The sequence below is a fragment of the Ceratotherium simum genome, chromosome 7 (genome assembly GCF_057802395.1).
Source record: "Ceratotherium simum simum isolate JZ-2026a chromosome 7, ASM5780239v1, whole genome shotgun sequence".
NCBI lineage: Eukaryota > Metazoa > Chordata > Mammalia > Perissodactyla > Rhinocerotidae > Ceratotherium > Ceratotherium simum.
In genome coordinates this window covers 63,090,097-63,110,010 of record NC_141906.1, presented here as the reverse complement: position 1 = coordinate 63,110,010, position 19,914 = coordinate 63,090,097, and the positions used below count along the sequence as shown (strand labels likewise).

The window sequence follows — 19,914 nt, the reverse complement described above, 5'->3', positions numbered from 1 at the left end:
ACAAAATCCTTTTCCTTACTTTTAGCTGATTATCTTAGCACTTTAACCAATCAAACAGAAGCTAGCTACGTGGATTTAATCTCTGTGTGGACTAATTAATCACATAAAACTCAAACCCTGGTCAATCAACTTGCAAGCTTTTAAAAATAGGGCCTAAATGAGAAGGAGAGGAGGTGTTAGGAAAAACTTAGTATCAATAACTCAAAAAAACCAGTTTGGAATGCATATCAATGTAGTATATCATCTTTGCTTTTGTATATGAATGACAGCACATTCATATCTATATATTGCTAGCCAGTGAAATTAGACAAAAGAATACACAGTTCTGGTTCAGCTATTTCACTCACGAATAATGTATGAAAGGGTCTAACAGGCTGGACAAAGCACTTTGCAGGGACAAATTGAAAACAAAAAAAAAAAGGCCAAATGTAACTCACAGGAGCAGCTTTAGTAGGCACAAAAGAGTCGATGTCCTTCTTGATGATTCTGCCTTCTGGTCCTGTCCCTGGAAGAGATACATAAATGTCACATACATGAGAACGTGCTGCTGGTTCCTCAAGGAAATCAATACTGTGATCCTGAAATGCAAGTTCCTAAGGGTTCTCTACCAAAGACCCTCTGAGGGAATCACTGTCTTAATCCTGCCCCTTAAAGTGCTCCCTAAAAATACCAGCTTTTGTCACTTATTAATCTTAATTCACACAGAGCGCTCTTGCTTGACCTGTAGTGTTTTTTTCCTTTTTAACTATATCAAGTATTCATTTATTTTAAGTATTTCTCTTTTAGAATTTTACCTAATTAAACTGTACTTTATTTTTTCATCTTCTTTACTTTTAAATTGGGAAATACCAGCAAAAGGATAATGCTGAGTACAATTTATACCTCCAAAAGGAAGATTAGCTACCTCCTCCTGGTTAGCTCCAAAACCCTTTCTGAACCCTGAAATAGGTCTCATCTGGGTTCTAGATTCATATGATCATAAAGAATTCCCTTTGTACAGAGTCAACAGATATGATCATTGTTTTGGACAAATCAGGCAAGTCAATTTTTTTACCCCCAAATAACACGAATAACTCTCAATTGCAATGATCTCATCTTTAGAATCATTCATTCCTTATGAGATCTCCATCATTCACAGCTTTCTCACAAGAGCCAAGGCTCCACAGTGGCCTGTGTTAGAGCCTATGTAGGAAACAGGTGCAATGTCACACATGAGGAAAGATTTTCAAAGTTCTTTCAATGGGCTTAATTTTATTTTCATTCAATTTCCTTCCTCCTCCCATCCACAACTTTACACCCAAGTAGATAATCCTAAATCTTAATTCTCAGGAGATTCAGAATTTAGTTATTAAAATACCTTTTACACTGGCCCACTTCTAGAAAAAATTTGGTCAAACTGATTCATCTTCCCCAAGGCAGACTTTTAAAAGGATTCTCGTTGTGTGCAGTTCATCCCAACTCCTTTCCTTCATTATGAAAACTGAGTTGGCTAGGACTGTGTTTATCCTCACCAGGAGCTCTAGAACAGAGGTAGCGGTACCCCTATTAGATTCTCCTCCTTTATAAAAAGACAGAAACCATAACCTCCCCTTACAACCAAGCCTGATCTGGACACTGTAGCCCCTCAAGAGGAGGAACCTGCAGTACCACCTGCCTTATGCTAAGCTTCAACCACCCACAAGAATTTCCTATTAGGAGTTAGTTGAAATCTTTTAAATCCTTTTGCCCATCTCCCTAAGAAGGCACAACAGGCCATCATAAAGGTATAAGGGGAAGAACACTAGACTTGGAATAAAAAATGTAGGGTTGTTGTCAAACATAAACTAGATGGATGACTGCAGTCACTTAATCTCATCTGGTCTCAAATGTAGGATACAGATTATAATACTAGCCCCTGCTCACAGGAATGTTATGAGGATAAAATGGGATAGTGACGTGAAAGTGCTTTGCATCAAAGAAATATAGAACATAATATGGGTAGCTTTGAGACAAATCAAACTCCGAACACCAGAGTTTAGGCTTTAAAACAGTTTCTCCCCAAATGGTTACATTTTGGTTAAATTTCCTAAGTAATCTGTCCCTCCAGGGAGGGAAGAGGGACTGGAGTTTGACTTCAACAATCAATAGCCAATGATTTAATCAACCATGCCGTCTCACTGAAACCCCTATAAAAATAAAAGTCTTGAACAACAAGATTTGGAGAGCTTCTGGGTTGGTGAGCATGTCAATGTGCTGGGAGGGTGGTGCTACCAGAGAGAGTGTGGAAGCTCTGCACTCACGCCCCTACCACAACCCCATACCTTGTCCTATGCATCTCTTCTATTTGACTGTTCCTGAGTTGTATCCTTTATAATAAACCAGTAATAGTAAGCAAAGTGCCTTCCTGAGTTCTGTGAGTCGTTCCAGTGAATTATAAAATCTGAGAAGGGCGTCTTGGGAACTCCTGATTTATAGCCAGTGGGTCAGAAGTAAGGGTGGTCCCAGGACTTGCAATTGACATCTGAGGTGGGGGCAGTCAGGTGGGACTGAGCCCTTAAACCTGTGGCGTCTGCTGCTAACTCTGGATAGTTAGTGTCAGAATAGGATTGAATTGTTGGATACCCAGTTGGTGTCGGACCACTGATTGTTGGTGTGGAAAAAACATACGTTTGGTGTCACAAAACACCACACAATCAGTGATCCTCTCAGCTCACTTAATCTAGACCACTCCCTCCCCCACTGCAAAACTTCTTCGACCTCATGAAGACCTCCACTGCACTGACTCCTCTGCTGTCATCATCCATTATCTCCCTCTTGTCTTCACTTCCTTACTCAGCTTAGACTCTGTGCATCACTGTTATAATCACTCCCTGGTCAAACTCTAAAACGTCTGCCTTCTCAATGCCAGCTTAATGTTGCTGGGAGAAAAAAGTACACATCTAACTGACTGACTTTACTATAAATTCAGAGCCACAAACCTAAAATAGACACATAAAACTACCCAGAAATTAAACTATGTTTCCCTTGAATTCATATTCCCAATCTCTGAGAACACTACTCCACAGTCTCTCTAACCTCAAACCTCCCCATACTCATTCTCCAGCTGACATCCTCACTTTATACTTTATTGACCAAATAGCAGCAACCAGAGAGGTACTCTCCTCATCTTCCACCACCAAACCTATAAAATCACTCCACAGTCTCTTCTCTCCTATAAAAATAGACAAAATGTCCCTAATTCCTATCAAGGCCAATCCCATCAACACTTACATTCTCAAAAACTTTGCTCCTTGCCAAATTACTCGGCGCTTTCTGCACCATCAACTTATCCTTTTCTATTAGACCACTGGTTCTCAACCAGGGCAGTTTTGCCCCCCAGGGGACATCTGGCAATGTCTGAAGATACTTTTGGTCGTCACAAGTGGGGGATGCTACTACCATGTAGTGGGCAGAAGCCAAGGATGTTGCTAAACATCCTACAGTGGGCAGGGCACTCCCCCACAACAAAGAATTACCTGGTCAAAAATGTCAATAGTGCCATAGCTGAGAAACTCTATACCAGACCCATTCTACTATCACTCATTTTCAAAAGCCCTCTCTTGAGCCCATATCTTCTCAAAGCTACAGCTCTATTTCTATGCCTTACTTCATAGCAAAGCTTTTTGAATGAGCTGTCCACAATGCTATCTCCACTTCTTCATATGCTTTTCAAGCTATTCAGACTGGCTTCCACCGCACTTTTCTTTTGAAATTACCGTTGTCAAGTCCCCATATCCAATCCTTGACTAAGTTCTATTGATTCTATGTCAAAAATGTATCTTGAAGCTGTCCATTTTTTTTCCATTTCCACTCTCACCACCCTTGTCTAAGCCACCATCATCACCTCAAGCAACAGCATCCTAACAGGTGCCTTGGCTTTCATTTAATCCATTTGCTCAGAGCGGCCAACATGATTTTTTTAAAATATAAATCATTTTGTCACTTCCTTGTTTTAATCTTTCAATGGCTTCCTATTGTACTTTTAAAAAAATTCAAATTCTGCCATGACCTGTAAAGTCCTTTATGTTCTCACTCCTGTGTTTCTTTCCAACATCATCTCCTACCACTAGACTCTGCTCACTATGCTCCATTAACACTGGCCAGCTTTATGTTCCTTAAACATGCCAAGCTCTTTTCCACTTCAGACTGTGTACTACTGGTCTCTCTGCCCAAAATGCTATTCTCCTAGTTCTTCACATGGTTAGCTCACAGCTGACCCCTTCTCATGTTTCAGGTCTGATAAATGTCACCTCATCAGAAAGATCTTCCCCAATCACTCTGTCTAAAAGCAGTCATGCCTGCACATATATTTACCCTGTCACCCCCTAGTATATCAATCGGTTTATTTGTTTCTTAGTATTCAAATTATCTTATGTAATATTAGTAAGTTATTCTTATCATTAGTCCTAATATCTTTATACGCTTTCTATGTGCAGGCACTGTTTATTAACTTATTTAACCCTCACAGCATATAAGGTACTATTTTTATATACAAATGAAGAAACCAAGACACAAAGGGTCACACAGCTAGTGTATAGCAGAGCCAGTTCAAACCCAAGCATTCTACCTCCAGAGCCCAGACTCTTTTTTTTTTTTTTGTGAGGAAGATCAGCCCTGAGCTAACATCCATGTCAATCCTCCTCTTTTTGCTGAGGAAGACTGGCCCTGGGCTAACATCCGTGCCCATCTTCCTCTACCTTATATGGGACATCGCCACAGCATGGCCTGACAAGCGGTGCATCGGTGCGCGCCCGGGATCCGAACCCAGGCCACTAGCAGTAGAGCGTGTGCACTTAACCGCTACGGCACGGGGCCAGCCCCTGGAGCCCATACTCTTAACTACTATACTGTACTCCCTTTCTGTTCACTTAATTCTTTATTGTTAGTAATGTAAGTATCTGAAAATGAAATCTTGTCTGTCTTATGAACAAGTGTTGGATGCACAGACAATATTCAATGAATATTTGTTTAAATAATAATAAATGAATCACCTAACTCTAACTGCATGAAAAGAATATTGGGATTTTTCCACTTATATCTTTAGTAAGGTAGCCAGTGTTGCTAAATACGTAATAAATGGTCCTTCTTCACTTGTCTAAATTCTTCAGATATAATTATTAACCCAGTCGCTCCTCTAATTAAAATTTATTCCAACTTACTTTGCTGTCCCTGATTCTAATCACATAAACATAAAGAATGGCAATATACTAGTGAAATAACATTAAGTTGGAAAAAAGGATCTTCTAATATTACAAGACTCCTCTGAAGTCCAAAAAATTTACAACATTCTATTCTTGTGTCTTTGGGGATTGGCTTGCCTTCTAACCACAAAACAATAGATTGCAGACAAATTATAACCAGCACTGAGTGCCCATAGCTGGACGATCGGGGAAATAACCATTATTTTCTTGAGTAATTAAGGAGGGCAGAGCATCAAGACAGAAGGGAGCACAGGGTAATGAAAAGAATACAGGCTTTAGAATTAAACAAATTTAGATTCAAATTGCAACTTTACCACTTAACAGAAAGAGAAATCCCTTAAGAGTCTATTTTCTTAACCAAAATAGGGAATGCTAATTCTTACTTCAGGAAACATTATGCATATTAAATGTGGTAATTAACTGACTAGCACATAGTACTAGCCACCAAACAATGTTCCAGGAATATTAATTTCCTTCCTTTTCCAAATAAGTATCTTAATTATCTTACATTAATTTTAGCTTAATTTTAGTTCAAAAACATGTATTTAAATGCCAGGCAATAATAATAATATGAACAAAACTAATATGTATTGAATATTATATTCTAGATATGGTTTCAAGCACTTTGCCTGTTTTAATGTACACTATTATCTCAGTTTTACAGATGGAAAAACAGATAGACTAAGAAAAGACATATACAAGTAATTCACCTAAAGACATATTACACAGAAAACAATAAAGCCAGGATTAAACCCTAGATGATCTGATTCAAGACCCCATGATCTTATCACTAAGCTATACTTCCTCTTCGGGGAGAAAAAGATGAGTAAGACATTTTCCTTTGCCCTCAAGGAGCTTTAGTTCAGTTTTATATTAATTTTATTACTTTTTTTTTTTTTAAAGATTTTATTTATTTATTTTTTCCCCCCAAAGCCCCAGTAGATAGTTGTATGTCATAGCTGCATATCCTTCTAGTTGCTGTATGTGGGACTCGGCCTCAGGATGGACGGAGAAGTGGTGCCTCGGTGCACACCCGGGATCCGAACCTGGGCCAGCAGCATCGGAGCGCGCGCACTTAACCACCAAGCCACGGGGCCGGCCCAATTTTATTACTTTTAAGTCATTTCAAATCACCCCAACTTCACGTTTTATTTTGCATATTGCTACATTCAGTCAGCCTAGCACTAACAGAGATTTCTTATTACAAACCAAGTTCAATAACCCAGCTTTGCTAAACTAGCACATTATACTTTCACCAACAATTAAGCAGTTCCCATGAAGAGAATTAAAAAAGCTATCTAAATTATATAGGTAGATTCTAGACAGACTAAATACAGCAAAATAAGTTTCCCTACTCTGCGGTGGCAAAAAGGAGGTATTTCCCTCCTCGTCCTTCTCCCCACTATCCCAGATAAGACAACTATATATAGTTGTACTTGTTGGTCTTAAGGAGGAAACAACTGAATTTTAGCTTTACAACCCCATTCCACAGAAAGAGACTTACCTTTCACTTGTGTAAGGTCAATCCCTTTCTCCGCTGCCAATTTCTTTGCAAGAGGACTAACAAACAACCTTCCCTTTGGTCCAGCAGGAGTAGCTGGGCGGGTGGCTGAAGGTGTAGGGGCTACAGGTTGGGGACTTGGAGGAACAGGAACCACCTTTTGAAAAAAGTTACAAATTGTTAATTCACCACTGCAAAGAATGACCTGAAAGATCAAGAGTTTACATTTTATTAAGATGTCAAAGGTATTTTAATTAAATAACTTACATTATTTTCCAAAGATCATAATGCACATTTTTCCTGCCTACCCAACATAATACAGCAATATGAATAGTAACAACAATACTTTATGTCAAAGACAGAACAAAGTCAAATTGTCTTACTCCATAACATGGAAAGGCGTGGAATTTAATACTGCTCACTAGTATATAATATCTTTAGAGCCTTTCTTCACTTTACTTGCTGCTTCTTTATTCTCATTCTCTTATATCACCAAAGTGGTTTTTGTTTTGCCTTAACCTAATTTCAGAATACTAAATTACGCTGGAAGGTTCCATGGTGAAAGAACTTGAAGAAATAAACCAACACTACTACTTGCCAGCTCCCTGTGAATGTATGGCTGTCAGAAATCAAGTCTTCTCTGACTTAAATGTGTGCCTAATCTCAACTCACATGATTCTACCATCTGCAGAAGCCTCATTATAGTGTTATTGATGCTTAGAGTTTGTGCAAGTTCATGTCATAGGGATATAGCATATAGTGTATAGCATATAGTGACAGACTGAATCCTATGCAAAATAAGCCATGTTATGTCAAGGTTCCAATGTATTACAAATATAAGCATGACCTACTATAATATGTGAATACCAAGAGGATTGACAGCGACAAAGATTATATAGTAAACTCTACAGAAGATGGGGAACAAAACATTGCCTTCCATTTGCATAGCTACACCTGACGCAGAAAAAGACCATGTCACCTCAGCTTTGTTCTCAGCAGGACTCAAGACAGCAGGAAAAAAAAAACAAAAGCTACGAGGACCAAACCGTTGACCACTAGGTGAACGCTGCAGTGCCACACATCGTGTAGGTCTCCACAAATATTAACTGACTATCTCCTTCCTTATTCATAGAACCTTAGAGCTGGAAGAAACCTAGAATATCATCTAATCTAATCCCTTACTTTGGAGATGAGTAAGATAAGCGTTCCCTCAATTCTGGAAGCATACCTACCGGGGCTGGGGTAGGTGGTGCTTGTGGTTTTAAATCAGTTACTTCAGTTGGCCTATAGTCAGCAAATGCTGGTATATCTGCCTCCTTTTCTACAATGATACAAAGTGGGGTTCCTAGAGGGACATCTCTTGTGCCTTCAGGGATCAGGATTTTTGCCAGGTAACCTTCTTCCTGTACTTCAAAACCTTAAATAGAAAGAAAAACCATTATGGAGCTTAAAGGACTCCACTATCCCACCAAACTCAAAACAGAGTTTTAAGCAAAAGGCTCTTCTCCTTCAAACTAGCTATATAACCTTTTGCAAGCTATTTAGCCTCTCTGTGCCTTGGCTTCTTTCCCTACAAAACGGGAATACTAATATTACCTACTTCACAGGTATGTTATGAAAATTAAATAAATTAGTACTTTTGAAGTACTTAGAAACAGTACCTGGTACAAAGTAAATACTAAATAAATATCTGTTAAATAAAACTATGAGAGGGCCGGCCCCGTGGCTTAGCGGTTAAGTGCGTGCGCTTTGCTGCTGGCGGCCTGGGTTTGGATCCAGGGCACGCACCGACGCACCACTTCTCCAGCCATGCTGAGGCCGCGTCCCACATACAGCAACTAGAAGGATGTGCAGCTATGACATACAACTATCTACTGGGGTTTTGGGGGGAAAAATAAATTTAAAAAAAACTATGAGAGATTACGGACAGTGGTTAACTCTGAATGTTTTCTTAAAAACATCTCCAAGGACAGCCCCTACGCATACCCACAAGACTCCAAGATGCCATTAGTTGTACTGCTAAAGATCAGACCCACATAGACGTTAAATTAAGGGAGCTACTAGGCTTGACAGTGATGAGGGATTATACCCCAAAAGCATCTCTGGAGCTTTGCAAAGAGGTTATATTTGGTATTACACCAAATGTTTCAGTGTGAAGATCTATAGTATTACTAGGGTTTCCATGGTGTTGACAACTTACATTTTATTTAGCTACTGCTTTTCTTACAAGGAATTCAAACATGAAGGGTTGCAAAAATATAACTAAAAGAAGCCATTGCAGAGGACAACTTTCGCCTTCCAGATCTTGGCTTTCTGTGGTGTTGTGCCTCTCCCTGATGGACACATCTTTGACGAACCCTTCCATTTCCCAGTTGAGAATTAATATCCAATAAAAGATATGTTTAAAAAGAAAAGACTCTGGGGCTGGCCCGGTGGCGCAAGCGGTTAAGTGCGCGCAATCCGCTGCGGCTACCTGGGGTTCGCTGGTTCGGATCCCGGGCGCGCAATGACGCACTGCTTGGCAAGCCATGCTGGGTGGCATCCCATATAAAGTAGAGGAAGATGGGCACAGATGTTAGCCCAGGGCCAGTCTTCCTTAGCAAAAAAAAAGAGGAGGATTGGCAGATGTTAGCACAGGGCTGATCTTCCTCACAAAAAAAAAAAAAGAGAAAAGAAAAGGCTCCAAGGCCATAATAGAGTTTAAAGAGTTTGACCAAGATAATATTTCTCTAGTGACTAGTCTTTAGAATACCAGTCTCTGCAGCAATATTAGTATTCAAACTAAAATGCAAAGCAGATCTATTGTTACCAAGGTTTTTTGTTTTTCTCTTTAATAAACAGAATCCTTTCTTCTAATAAAATCCTATGGGGGGAAGCACAATATGCAAAAAGATAAAAAGGAGTTGCTCTGGTGGAAGTGGGGGATGGGGACAGGGCACAGTAGAGTCCTGCTTGTTGAGTTCTCCTTTGGCCCAAGGTGTCATCAAGGAATCAGGGGGTTTGAAAAACACGGTCTGAAAAGAACCACTGCAGGGGATGCCCAGAAGCTCCCACTGCATCTCTGGGGACTGGACAGGAAAGAAAGATTATTTATCTATAAATATTATCACAAATATATGATTTTCTCTGTGGGTTTTGTTCTGAGCATAAAAACAAATCAGAAAAGGAACATATGGAAATGTGATATGATATCTGAACAGGATATATACATTCTATCAGTCATTCTCAAACTATGAAAACAACCTAAACCCTGGTTTCAATTATCCTTCAGTCATCTTAAATTCTTTAGTATTTTCTGCCTTGGAAGTTATTTTCTCCTGCTTCCTCCTTTTTTCCCTTGTCCAGTTTAAAGAATGGCAGTTCTCATATAGCTTCTCAGTAATAAGGCTAAGAAGCAAACTCTGGCCTAAAAATAATCTCAAAGTTGACATATCCTTGATTCAACGAGAGTGCAGTATGGAACTGACAAATCTGACTACACACTTTTGTTATGAAACATCCTGTTCCAGGAAATGAATTGCAAGAATTAAAATTTTTCATGTTATCACTCACTCATTATAGGATAAGAAGGCAAGCCTTTTCCCTCATTGGAAAATTCAGTGCCTCAACCATTAAGAGCTGAAGAAATCTCACCTATAGTGGCCTTGTCAGTCTCTATCTCTGCCAGTAAGTCTCCTTCATTTAGCTTCTCACCCACTTTTTTTTCCCATCTCTGAACTGTGCCCATGGTCATGGTAGGAGAGAGGGCAGGAAGAACCACCTGTAGAAACAAATACATATTATCACTTAATACTAGGGAGCCTTGGACACAATGAAACTCAGGCAAGCTTAAACAGTTTTACGGAATGATAATGACTATGACAAGCCAAATCCCCATGTGCCTGATGCCTCTATAACAGCAAAAGCTCAATGCCCTTGGGGCCGGCCCCGTGGCCTAATGGTTAAGTTCAGCCTGCTCTGCTTCAGCGGCCTGGGTTTGGTTCTGGGGGACAGACCTACACCACTCATCGGCAGCCACGCTGTGGCGGCGACCCACATACAAAACAGAGGAAGACTGGCACAGATGTTAGCTCAGAGCTAACCTTCCTCAAGCAAAAACAAGAAGATTGGCAACAGATGTTAGCTCAGGGCAAATCTTCCTAAGCGAGTGAGCAAGCAAGCAAGCAAGCAAGCAGTAAATGAATGAATGAATAGATAAATAAATAAATAGAAAAATATTTTTAAAAAAAAAACCTCAGTGCCTCAAAAGTGTCCCACCAGTTAAATCATCCTTCAAATCTCAAGCTTTACAGTATCAGCAATACTCTGACCCACCCTCCAAAGTTAAAAGCAATGGGAAGATGGAAAAGATTTCTTTCTGGACAGTCAATATTAACTCCTCAATAAATAAGCAAAGAACATCTTTTCATCTTTTTTTTAACATTTAGATTAAGCTAGAATTTTTCATTTTCACAGAATGATCTTGGCCTACACTATTTCATTAAAATTTTGCTGTGCTCTGTATTGGCATCTATCTTTTCCCTCAGAGGAAACTGCATTCCTCCCAAATTTCCCAGATACCTTTCCAAGATAAAAACTAATATTAAGAAGCATTCTGGGGCCAGCCCGGTGGCGCAGCGGTTAGGTGGGCGAGCTCCCCTGCGGTGGCCCGGGGTTCGCAGGTTCGGATCCCGGGCGCACACCAACGCACCGCTTGCGAGGCCATGCTGTGGCGGCGTCCCATATAAAGTAGAGGAGGATGGGATGGATGTTAGCCCAGGGCCAGTCTTCCTCAAGAAAAAAGGAGAGGATTGGCATTGGATGTTAACTCAGGGCTAGTCCTCCTCACCAAAAAAAAAAAAAGAAGAAGTGTTCTTACAATTGCATCAAAAAGAATAAAATACCTAGGAATAAATCTTACCAAGGAGGTGAAGAACCTATACAATGAAAACTACAAGACATTATTGAAAGAAATCCATGATGACATAAAGAAATGGAAAGATATCCCATGCACGTGGATTGGAAGAATAAACATAGTTAAAATGTCTATATTACCTAAAGCAATCTACAGATTCAATGCAATCCCAATCAGAACCCCAATGACATTCTTCACAGAAATAGAAAAAAGAATACTAAAATTTATATGGGGCAACAAAAGACCCCGAATAGCTAAAGCAATCCTAAGAAAAAAGAACAAAGCAGGAGGCATCACAATCCCTAACTTCAAAACATACTACAAAGCAATAGTAATCAAAACAGCATGGTACTGGTACAAAAACAGACACACAGATCAATGGAACAGAAGTGAAAGCCCAGAAATAAAACCACACATATATGGACAGCTAATTTTCGACAAAGGTGCTAAGAACGTACAATGGAGAAAAGAAAGTCTCTTCAATAAATGGTGTTGGGAAAACTGGACAGCCACATGCAAAAGAATGAAAGTGGACCATCTGCTATCACCATTCACAAAAATTAACTCAAAATGGATCAAAGACCTGAAGGTGAAAACTATAAAACTCATAGAAGAAAACATAGGCAACACACTATTTGACATTGGTCATAAGGGAATCTTTTCGGATGACATGCCTACCCAGACTAGGGAAACTAAAGAAAAAATAAACAAGTGGGATTTTATCAGATTAAAGAGCTTCTATAAGACAAACGAAACCAGAATCAAGATGAACAGACAACCCACCAGCTGGGAGAGAATATTTGCAAAACATACATCTGACAAGGGGTTGATCTCCATAATATATAAAGAACTCACACAACTGAACAACAAAAAAACAAACAACCCGATCAAAAAATGGGCAGAGGAAATGAACAGACACTTCTCCAAAGAAGATATACAGATGGCCAATAGGCACATGAAAAGATGTTCAACATCACTAATCATTAGGGAAATGCAAATCAAAACCACACTAAGATATCACCTCACACCCGTTAGAATGGCTATAATCACCAAGACAAATAACAAATGTTGGAGAGGATGTGGAGAAACAGGAACCCTCATACACAGCTGGTGGGAATGCAAACTGCTGCAGCCTCTATGGAAAACGGTATGGAGATTCCTCAAAGAATTAAAAATAGAGATGCCCTATGACCCAGCCATCCCACTACTGGGAATCTATCCAACGAACCTGAAATCAACAATCCAAAGAGACTTATGCACCCCTATGTTCATTGCAGCATTATTCACCACAGCCAAGAAGTGGAAGCAACCTAAGTGTCCCTCGACTGACAAATGGATTAAGAAAATGTGGTATATATATACAATGGAATACTACTCAGCCATAAAAAAAGACAAAATCGTCCCATTTGCAACAACATGGATGCGCCTGGAGCGTATTATGTTAAGTGAAATAAGCCAGAAAGAGAAAGACAAACACTGCATGATCTCACTCATATGTGGAATATAAACCAACACATGGACAGAGAAAACTGTATTGTGGTTACCAGGGGCAAGGGGGGTGAGGCTGGGGCGTGGGGGGTGGGCACAAGGGGTGAAGGGAGTCATATATATGGTGATGGACAAACTAAAATGTACAACCCAAAATTTCACAATGTTAAAAACCGTTAAAACATCAATAAAAAAAAAAAAAGTGTTCTTACAATAGTCACTTTCACCTCAATAAAATCTAAACATCAAATTGACTGATCTAAATTAAAAATTGCTTCCCTATTTATATGGCTTGTGTATCAACTGAATTTGGATGCTTACTCAGCTATTATGGGTTGTGTTTGCTGTCTTCTTAGTCTTTGGTATCTAATTAATAAAATTATGCTGAGAGAAAAATCATTTCAACTGATGATGTCTCAGGAAGGCAGGAAAAAAAGTCAAACAAAACTTAGACTGTAATTAGTTTTTTTTTGCTGAGAAAGATTCGCCGTGAGCTAACATCTGTGCCAATCTTCCTCTATTTTGTATGTGGGTTGCCGCCTAGTGGTGTAGGTCCGTGCCCAGGAACTGAACCCAGGCCGCCGAAGCAGAGTGCACCAAACTTAACCACTAGGCCACAGGGTCGGCCCCCTAGAAAATTTTTTTAAAGTGTTTCCTTGTTCAGAACTTGTCATCTTCATCTACTTCTTAAAAATTAGTGGAGCCAATAATCTTTATGCAGTATCTTAAAGGATAATTAAGACACAAACCTAACACTTGCACACAAAGCCACAGACATAAAATGGCAAGAAATGAAGACTCATGTAGTGAGATAGAATTTGCTAAACAGGATGAAATAAATGTGTGAACTGAACACCAGACAAAACTTCACCATGAATGACTGCTAATAATAGATCATGGAGTAGAACATTATGTTCAAAGAAGAAAATCATTCCTATACAGAAACTGCTACACATAAACTAAGTGAAGGGAAAATTCTAGTCTTAATCTTTTAGAAAAAGGACAGCTGGTTTTCATCCATTTCCAATATCTGAAACACACAAATATACATGGGATAACCCCAATATCTAATAAACTGATTTAGTTTGTTACAAACTGAATTAGTTAATAGACTCAATAATTATATTTACTGCCCTCAGCCTTGTTGCAATGCTATTATATATGTCTATTCTACACTTATTCTTTATCGTCAGTTTTCTCACTATTAATACTACTGGACTACTTCATCCACTCTTAGAAAATAGAACACTACATGTCAAAGGAAAACACCAGTTGGAGACTTTCATTCAATAGACAGCAGGTGAGGCCCACTATAAACTCCACTTATACAGATATAAGGACAAATCATTCTCAAAATCTAACAATGTTCTTGAATGAGGAGTGCCAAGCATTATCCTGTCTATGACATTGAGGCTGAAAAAGGTTAAAGGAACTGCCCAAGTTCACACACCTGGAAATAACAACTAGGCATACAAGCTGTCAATTTTCACGTTTAAATCTCTGTTTGCTTTCAAATGACAAGAGCTAGCCATATTTAACGCCAGTTTCCAGGATGTGATAGCCACCTATGAAAAATAACGAATAAGTAATAAGTTTTCTAAAGCAAACACCCAGAGGCTGAGCTTCACCTGCATGTGAGTGGGATACGAGCTACCAGGAGCCTGAGCAGAAGGTGCAGGTGGTGAAGCAGGGGCAGCAGGAGTTGGTGCTGGGGCTGCTGGTGGGGTGGGTGCTGCCGAGGAATCCAATGTATAATTTTTAAAGGCCTCAACATCCTCAGGCCTAAGGAAGAGAAAGAATGCATAAGTATAAGGCAATTATAAAGCAGATTCAGCTCCTGTAGAAGTTGTCTTAGAAATCTTGAACTAATTTCTCAATTCTGGGTTAAGATATTCCACTCAGCACCTAAGTTCCGCAAATTACCAGGGTACTACTCACTTTTCAACTGTGATACAGATGACTGATCCAACTGGAACATCTCTAGTACCTTCAGCAACAAGTATCTTTGCCATGTAACACTCCTCCAAGCTCTCAAATCCAACAGTGGCTTTATCAGTTTCAATCTTTTAACACAAACACAGGAGCTTAGGCTTGTGCTGCCAGTATGAAGTTTATTAGCTTGTGTCTAGAATCATACAACTCAACAGTCATGTGAAGATAAAGCCTCTATCACACACTTGAAAGACGGAATTATTTTAAAACATCTTAGCTAAAAATGAGTTTGGCTAGCTGCTGACAACTTATCTAACCAATCTTCTCTACTATCAAGTGGTACAAGGGATAACTTACCACCCAGAAAGTTAACGTTCAGTCAGTTTACCTAAGCCACTCCCTTCTAACTCATTTCCATATTTTAAAACAACTTACCTCTGCAATTAGTTCACCCTCATTGATTTTTTCCCCTTCCTTTTTTTCCCAACGGGCTATGGTGCCTGCCTGCATTGTGGGGGAAAGAGAAGGCAATGGAACCTGGAGGAGAAAAAGGAGAAACACTAAATTTTAAAAGGGATGCCTAACTCTCAGTCTGGTTTAACGTTTCATTCAATTCAATTTAATTTAATGCAAAGAGTTTACTGAGTCCCATTACACGCTGAGCACTGGAGGTATAAAAGGAGTTTCTGCCACCAGAAGCTCTCCAGTGACAGGCTCCCGGCTCCACAGTCCTGTGGGTCTGACAGCACGGACGTGACACTCCAGATACAGCCCCAGGTTTGGAGTTCTCCTTTCAATGGACTAGAAAAGAAGGAAGCTCAAGAGCCACAGCAAAGCTGGGTATTGGAGAAGGGCCGATGACATATACAGGGAGGGGGGCGAAGGATCACTGAGATCTCTGAGGGAGGATCCCGAGGCCAAAAAGTCTGCCCTGAAGGACATCAGGGTCCCGCGAAGGACAGGTCTGGGGCTCACCTTCTGATGCGGGGGGAGACTATAACAGCGGCGGCTAGGCGATCCCAAAAGTTGCAGCAGGAAGCGATTCCGCGGTGCAGCCCACGAGCTGGGGCTCCAGCCGCAGAGCGCCCGGACCCCGCCATAGCCCGTGGTCGCGCTGCTGCAACGAGCCGAAGCCGGGCCAGCACGCGGGGTCACGCACGGAGCTCCCGGTTCCTCCGGCACGGCCGTCCATCGAACCCCGAATCCCGCCCTTGGGGCTGCCTTCTGGGCCTGCCGCGCACAGACGCGCCACATAGTGCCACAGACCCCCACACCCCAAAACCAACGCGGTCTCCGGAGTGACCTCTCCCGGAGCAGCGCGTTGTTGCCGTCAGCCACGCCGCGCAGCCGCACGTTGTCGTAAAACGGGCTCCAAAGAGCCACCCCACCCCCTCTCCAGACCATTACTGTGTGGAACGTACACTTTCCTCTCGGGAGTTGGGGAAAGGGAGTCGTGAAGCGGGTGGGGGCGGCTGCTTTGGAGCCCCGGGGGTGGGGGGCGTTCCAACGGAGCCAACGCAGATGCAAGTTTGGGAGAAATAAGCCGTGGAGAGGAGTGGAAGGTGGTGGTCCTAGGAAAGGCATCTCAAAGGGTAGGACGGGACCTAAACGGTGAAGGGCATGGCCGAAAGGGAGAGGCCTACAAAGGCAACGAGAGCCGTGCTAGTCGAGGCAGAATGGTCTGAGAAGGTGGGCTGATGGGAGTGACCAAGTTGTGGGGAAGAGCTGGGAAGTGAGCCCGACGACCGGCGGGCGCTGAGAGCCTCAGGCCAAGGGGCGGGGTCCTGCAGCGCTCCCTTAGAGACGGGAGCGCGGAACCGCCCCGGGGCGGGGGTCGGAGCGTTCTGCAGGGGTGCCCTCCCCTCTGCTGACTCAGCGGTGACCGGGTTTGGGACCTGGCTCTGTGCTGGCTGTACGAGGTTATTACGAAGATTTAATTTCAGGTTTGTAGCCCAACCGGAAACCGGAGTGAACAGGTTTTCCAGCCAAATGGTGTGAAGGGCAACCAAGAAGAAAATACATTCCCACATTCAGGTGCACTGTGGCGGGGGTAAGCGTATTCCCTGTATGAAGATATAGGTTTCAAAACATTTGCGTTTCCACTTTACCATAGAATCCCTTTAAATAGCAAAAAGCTTTGTTATGCTTGAAATATTTCGTACTAAAACTAAAACTATAAGCCCATGAGGGCAGGAAGTATGTCTATATTGTTCTTCCATGCATCCCCAGAATTTAGCCTGAATGCATGTCTTTTAAATTAATGAACGAAAAGTTATCTACAACATTTAAGTACACTTCCACTGTAGGGTTATTCTCCTATAATTAGGAAATAACTCGTTTCTGAGCTGAGGGTAACATTAGATTAGGAGCAAGCAGGTGCTGTATTTATATCTTTTAAGTCTCCAGTGTACAGATGGTCAGAGAACACCAAGAATACAAGAAATAGGAGGAAAAACCAACATTTGAAAACATGTTCAACCTTGCTAGTAATTAAATATTTGGAAAATTAAAATAGCCAGAGGGTACTATTTCATACCTACTTAAGGGGGAAACTTGAAAAAGTCTAAAAACCCAGCATTAATGACATTGCAGAGAAAGAGATGCACTGTTTGGGGCACAATGAATGATGGTTGTTTTTAGAGATGGCAATATAGTAAGAAATATCAAGAATCAGAAAAAATTGTTTACATCCTTCCCCAAAATCCTGTTCTATTATCCTTAAGGCATTCAAAACAAGGTATAAAAAAAAAAACGTTTTAATATCTAACAGAAAAAGTATTGGAAAGATACGGCTATCCAAAACTGAGGAAAAGATTAAGCAGACACAGCTGCGTAGCAGAATATGTAGGCAATACAATTGAGAAATACAAAATTTCCAGATTAAATGGGAAGGCACATTTGAAATAATATTAAGAGTAGATAGAGCAATTGTATTGCTAACGGTTATGTAAAACTACTTATGAATAACAATTGGAGGAAGCAATAGAAGAATAATTGTGATTAGTGAAAGGGCTTATACTGTAACTTTATAAATTATTATAAAAACGTTTTAAAAATTTTGAATTGGCTAAAATATCTTACTACCTCCACGGCATTTGAATTTAATAACTGGATCTAAATTAGCCTTTGTATGAGATGATCTTCAGTTTGCTCTTCTCACTTAGGTGGGCTTGCTTAAACCTTGTTTTGCATTTTTCAGTGCATATTAAGTTTATATTTTGAATATACTTTTGACAGGTGTTGCCAAATCATAGGAGGGCACAGATGGAACAGTCCAGGGGTAGTAAGTTTACCTCAGAGTAAGGTAGGAATTCTTAGGTTTGTCAAATCAATCTTGAGAGAATAGGCCTGAACTCCCCTAAACAGATTGGGTAAAGGAATTTAAGGAAAAGGAAGACTCAATAAGGTTTGAAGTGGAGAGACATGTAGAATGGTGATATCACTGATATAAAATGGGTAGATGGAAAGAGGAATTGGTAACAAAAGATTCTGAGTTAAACTGTTCACATATTTAACATAATGATGGAATAACCCAATTAAAATGGCTTGTAATTAATAATTGAAAATATGTAATTGAAAGTCAAGTGAAAGCACTAAGGGCTAAAGATTTAGATATATAAAATATTCAAATTACAGTGATAAATGAAGCTTACTTAAGTTTTAGGAAGGCAGCTTTCAAATTAATTTGAAAATTCTGGTTCTTTTAAATACACATTTCTGAAAGTCTTTTCTTCATGTTTCTTGCTTTTGCATTAGAGACTGTTTTGCCATACAGTTTACACTCTCAGGTTCTTATTTGTTTGCCCATTTATATATAATTTCTTTACTTTTTTATTTTATTTTTTCTCCTTTACTCCCTAAAGCCCCAGTAGATACCTGTACGTCACAGTTGCACATCCGTCCAGCCGCTGCATGCGGGACGCCACCCCAGCATGGCCGGAGAAGCAGTGCGTCGGTGGGCGCCCAGGATCCGAACCCGGGCCGCCAGCAGCAGAGCATGAGCACCCAACCGCTAAGCCATGGGGCCGGGCCTGTATATAATTTCAAAAGAAGTGCTAAATCAATTAATTCTCTTTGATAATATTAACCTATTCTGTGCTTACATTAGAAATACCTAGGGGGCCAGACCCGTGGCTTAGCGGTTAAGTGCGTGCGCTCCACTACTGGCGGCCCGGGTTCGGATCCCGGGCGCACACCGACGCACCACTTCTCCGGCCATGCTGAGGCCGCGTCCCACATACAGCAACTAGAAGGATGTGCAGCTATGACATACAACTATCCACTCGGGCTTTGGGGGAAAAATAAATAAATAAATAAAATTATAAAAGAAAAAAAGAAATACCGATAGTAAAATATCTGTAGCAATCAAGTAATCCTTATCTCCACTCCCCAAGTAATGAGTAAACATGCTACCAGGGAGATCACTTGAGGAAATTTACTTTCACTAAATGTAAATAGTTTTATTAATTAATTTCAGTTGATAAACACAAGTGAAAATAATTAAAGGTATTTAGTTTGCAAACTCCATTTTATTCATAGTTTGTTTCTTTTTTTTTTAATTAGTTCACAAATCTGGTACATACAGGCAGTTAAAACTGGTTATCACTTTGATAATCAGAAGCCTCTGATATAACACAGCCTTCATGAAAACATTGTAAAACAGGGAGAATACATGGTAATAATCTCTTTGAAAGCAATGGTTGCAAACATCCATGTTTCTAAGAAAATATAACTTTACATATATATTTTAAGCAAGCTATACCTCTTACATAAATTCAGACAGTAGAAGTGTGCAATCATAATGCTTATTTTATGGGAAAAAAATGAAATTATAATTATGACCTAAATGCTTTTAAGTAATTACAGTCCTCATGGATTGG

General features: G+C 40.4%; 1 protein-coding gene across 1 annotated transcript in view; it reads right to left on the bottom strand.

Moving 5' to 3' along the window:
• The window catches only part of DLAT (dihydrolipoamide S-acetyltransferase), a 31,501-nt gene extending 14,804 nt beyond the window's left edge, over positions 1 to 16,697 (bottom strand). The window contains exons 1-8 of the mRNA XM_004427332.3: positions 16,010 to 16,697; positions 15,470 to 15,571; positions 15,041 to 15,165; positions 14,731 to 14,884; positions 10,354 to 10,480; positions 7,953 to 8,137; positions 6,724 to 6,877; positions 438 to 505 (exon numbers count right to left, since the gene is read on the bottom strand). Of these exons, the coding sequence (XP_004427389.2) occupies positions 438 to 505; positions 6,724 to 6,877; positions 7,953 to 8,137; positions 10,354 to 10,480; positions 14,731 to 14,884; positions 15,041 to 15,165; positions 15,470 to 15,571; positions 16,010 to 16,618 (1,524 nt within the window). The 5' untranslated portion in view covers positions 16,619 to 16,697. The remainder of the gene's footprint in view (positions 1 to 437; positions 506 to 6,723; positions 6,878 to 7,952; positions 8,138 to 10,353; positions 10,481 to 14,730; positions 14,885 to 15,040; positions 15,166 to 15,469; positions 15,572 to 16,009) is intronic.
• Positions 16,698 to 19,914: the final 3,217 nt, after the last annotated feature.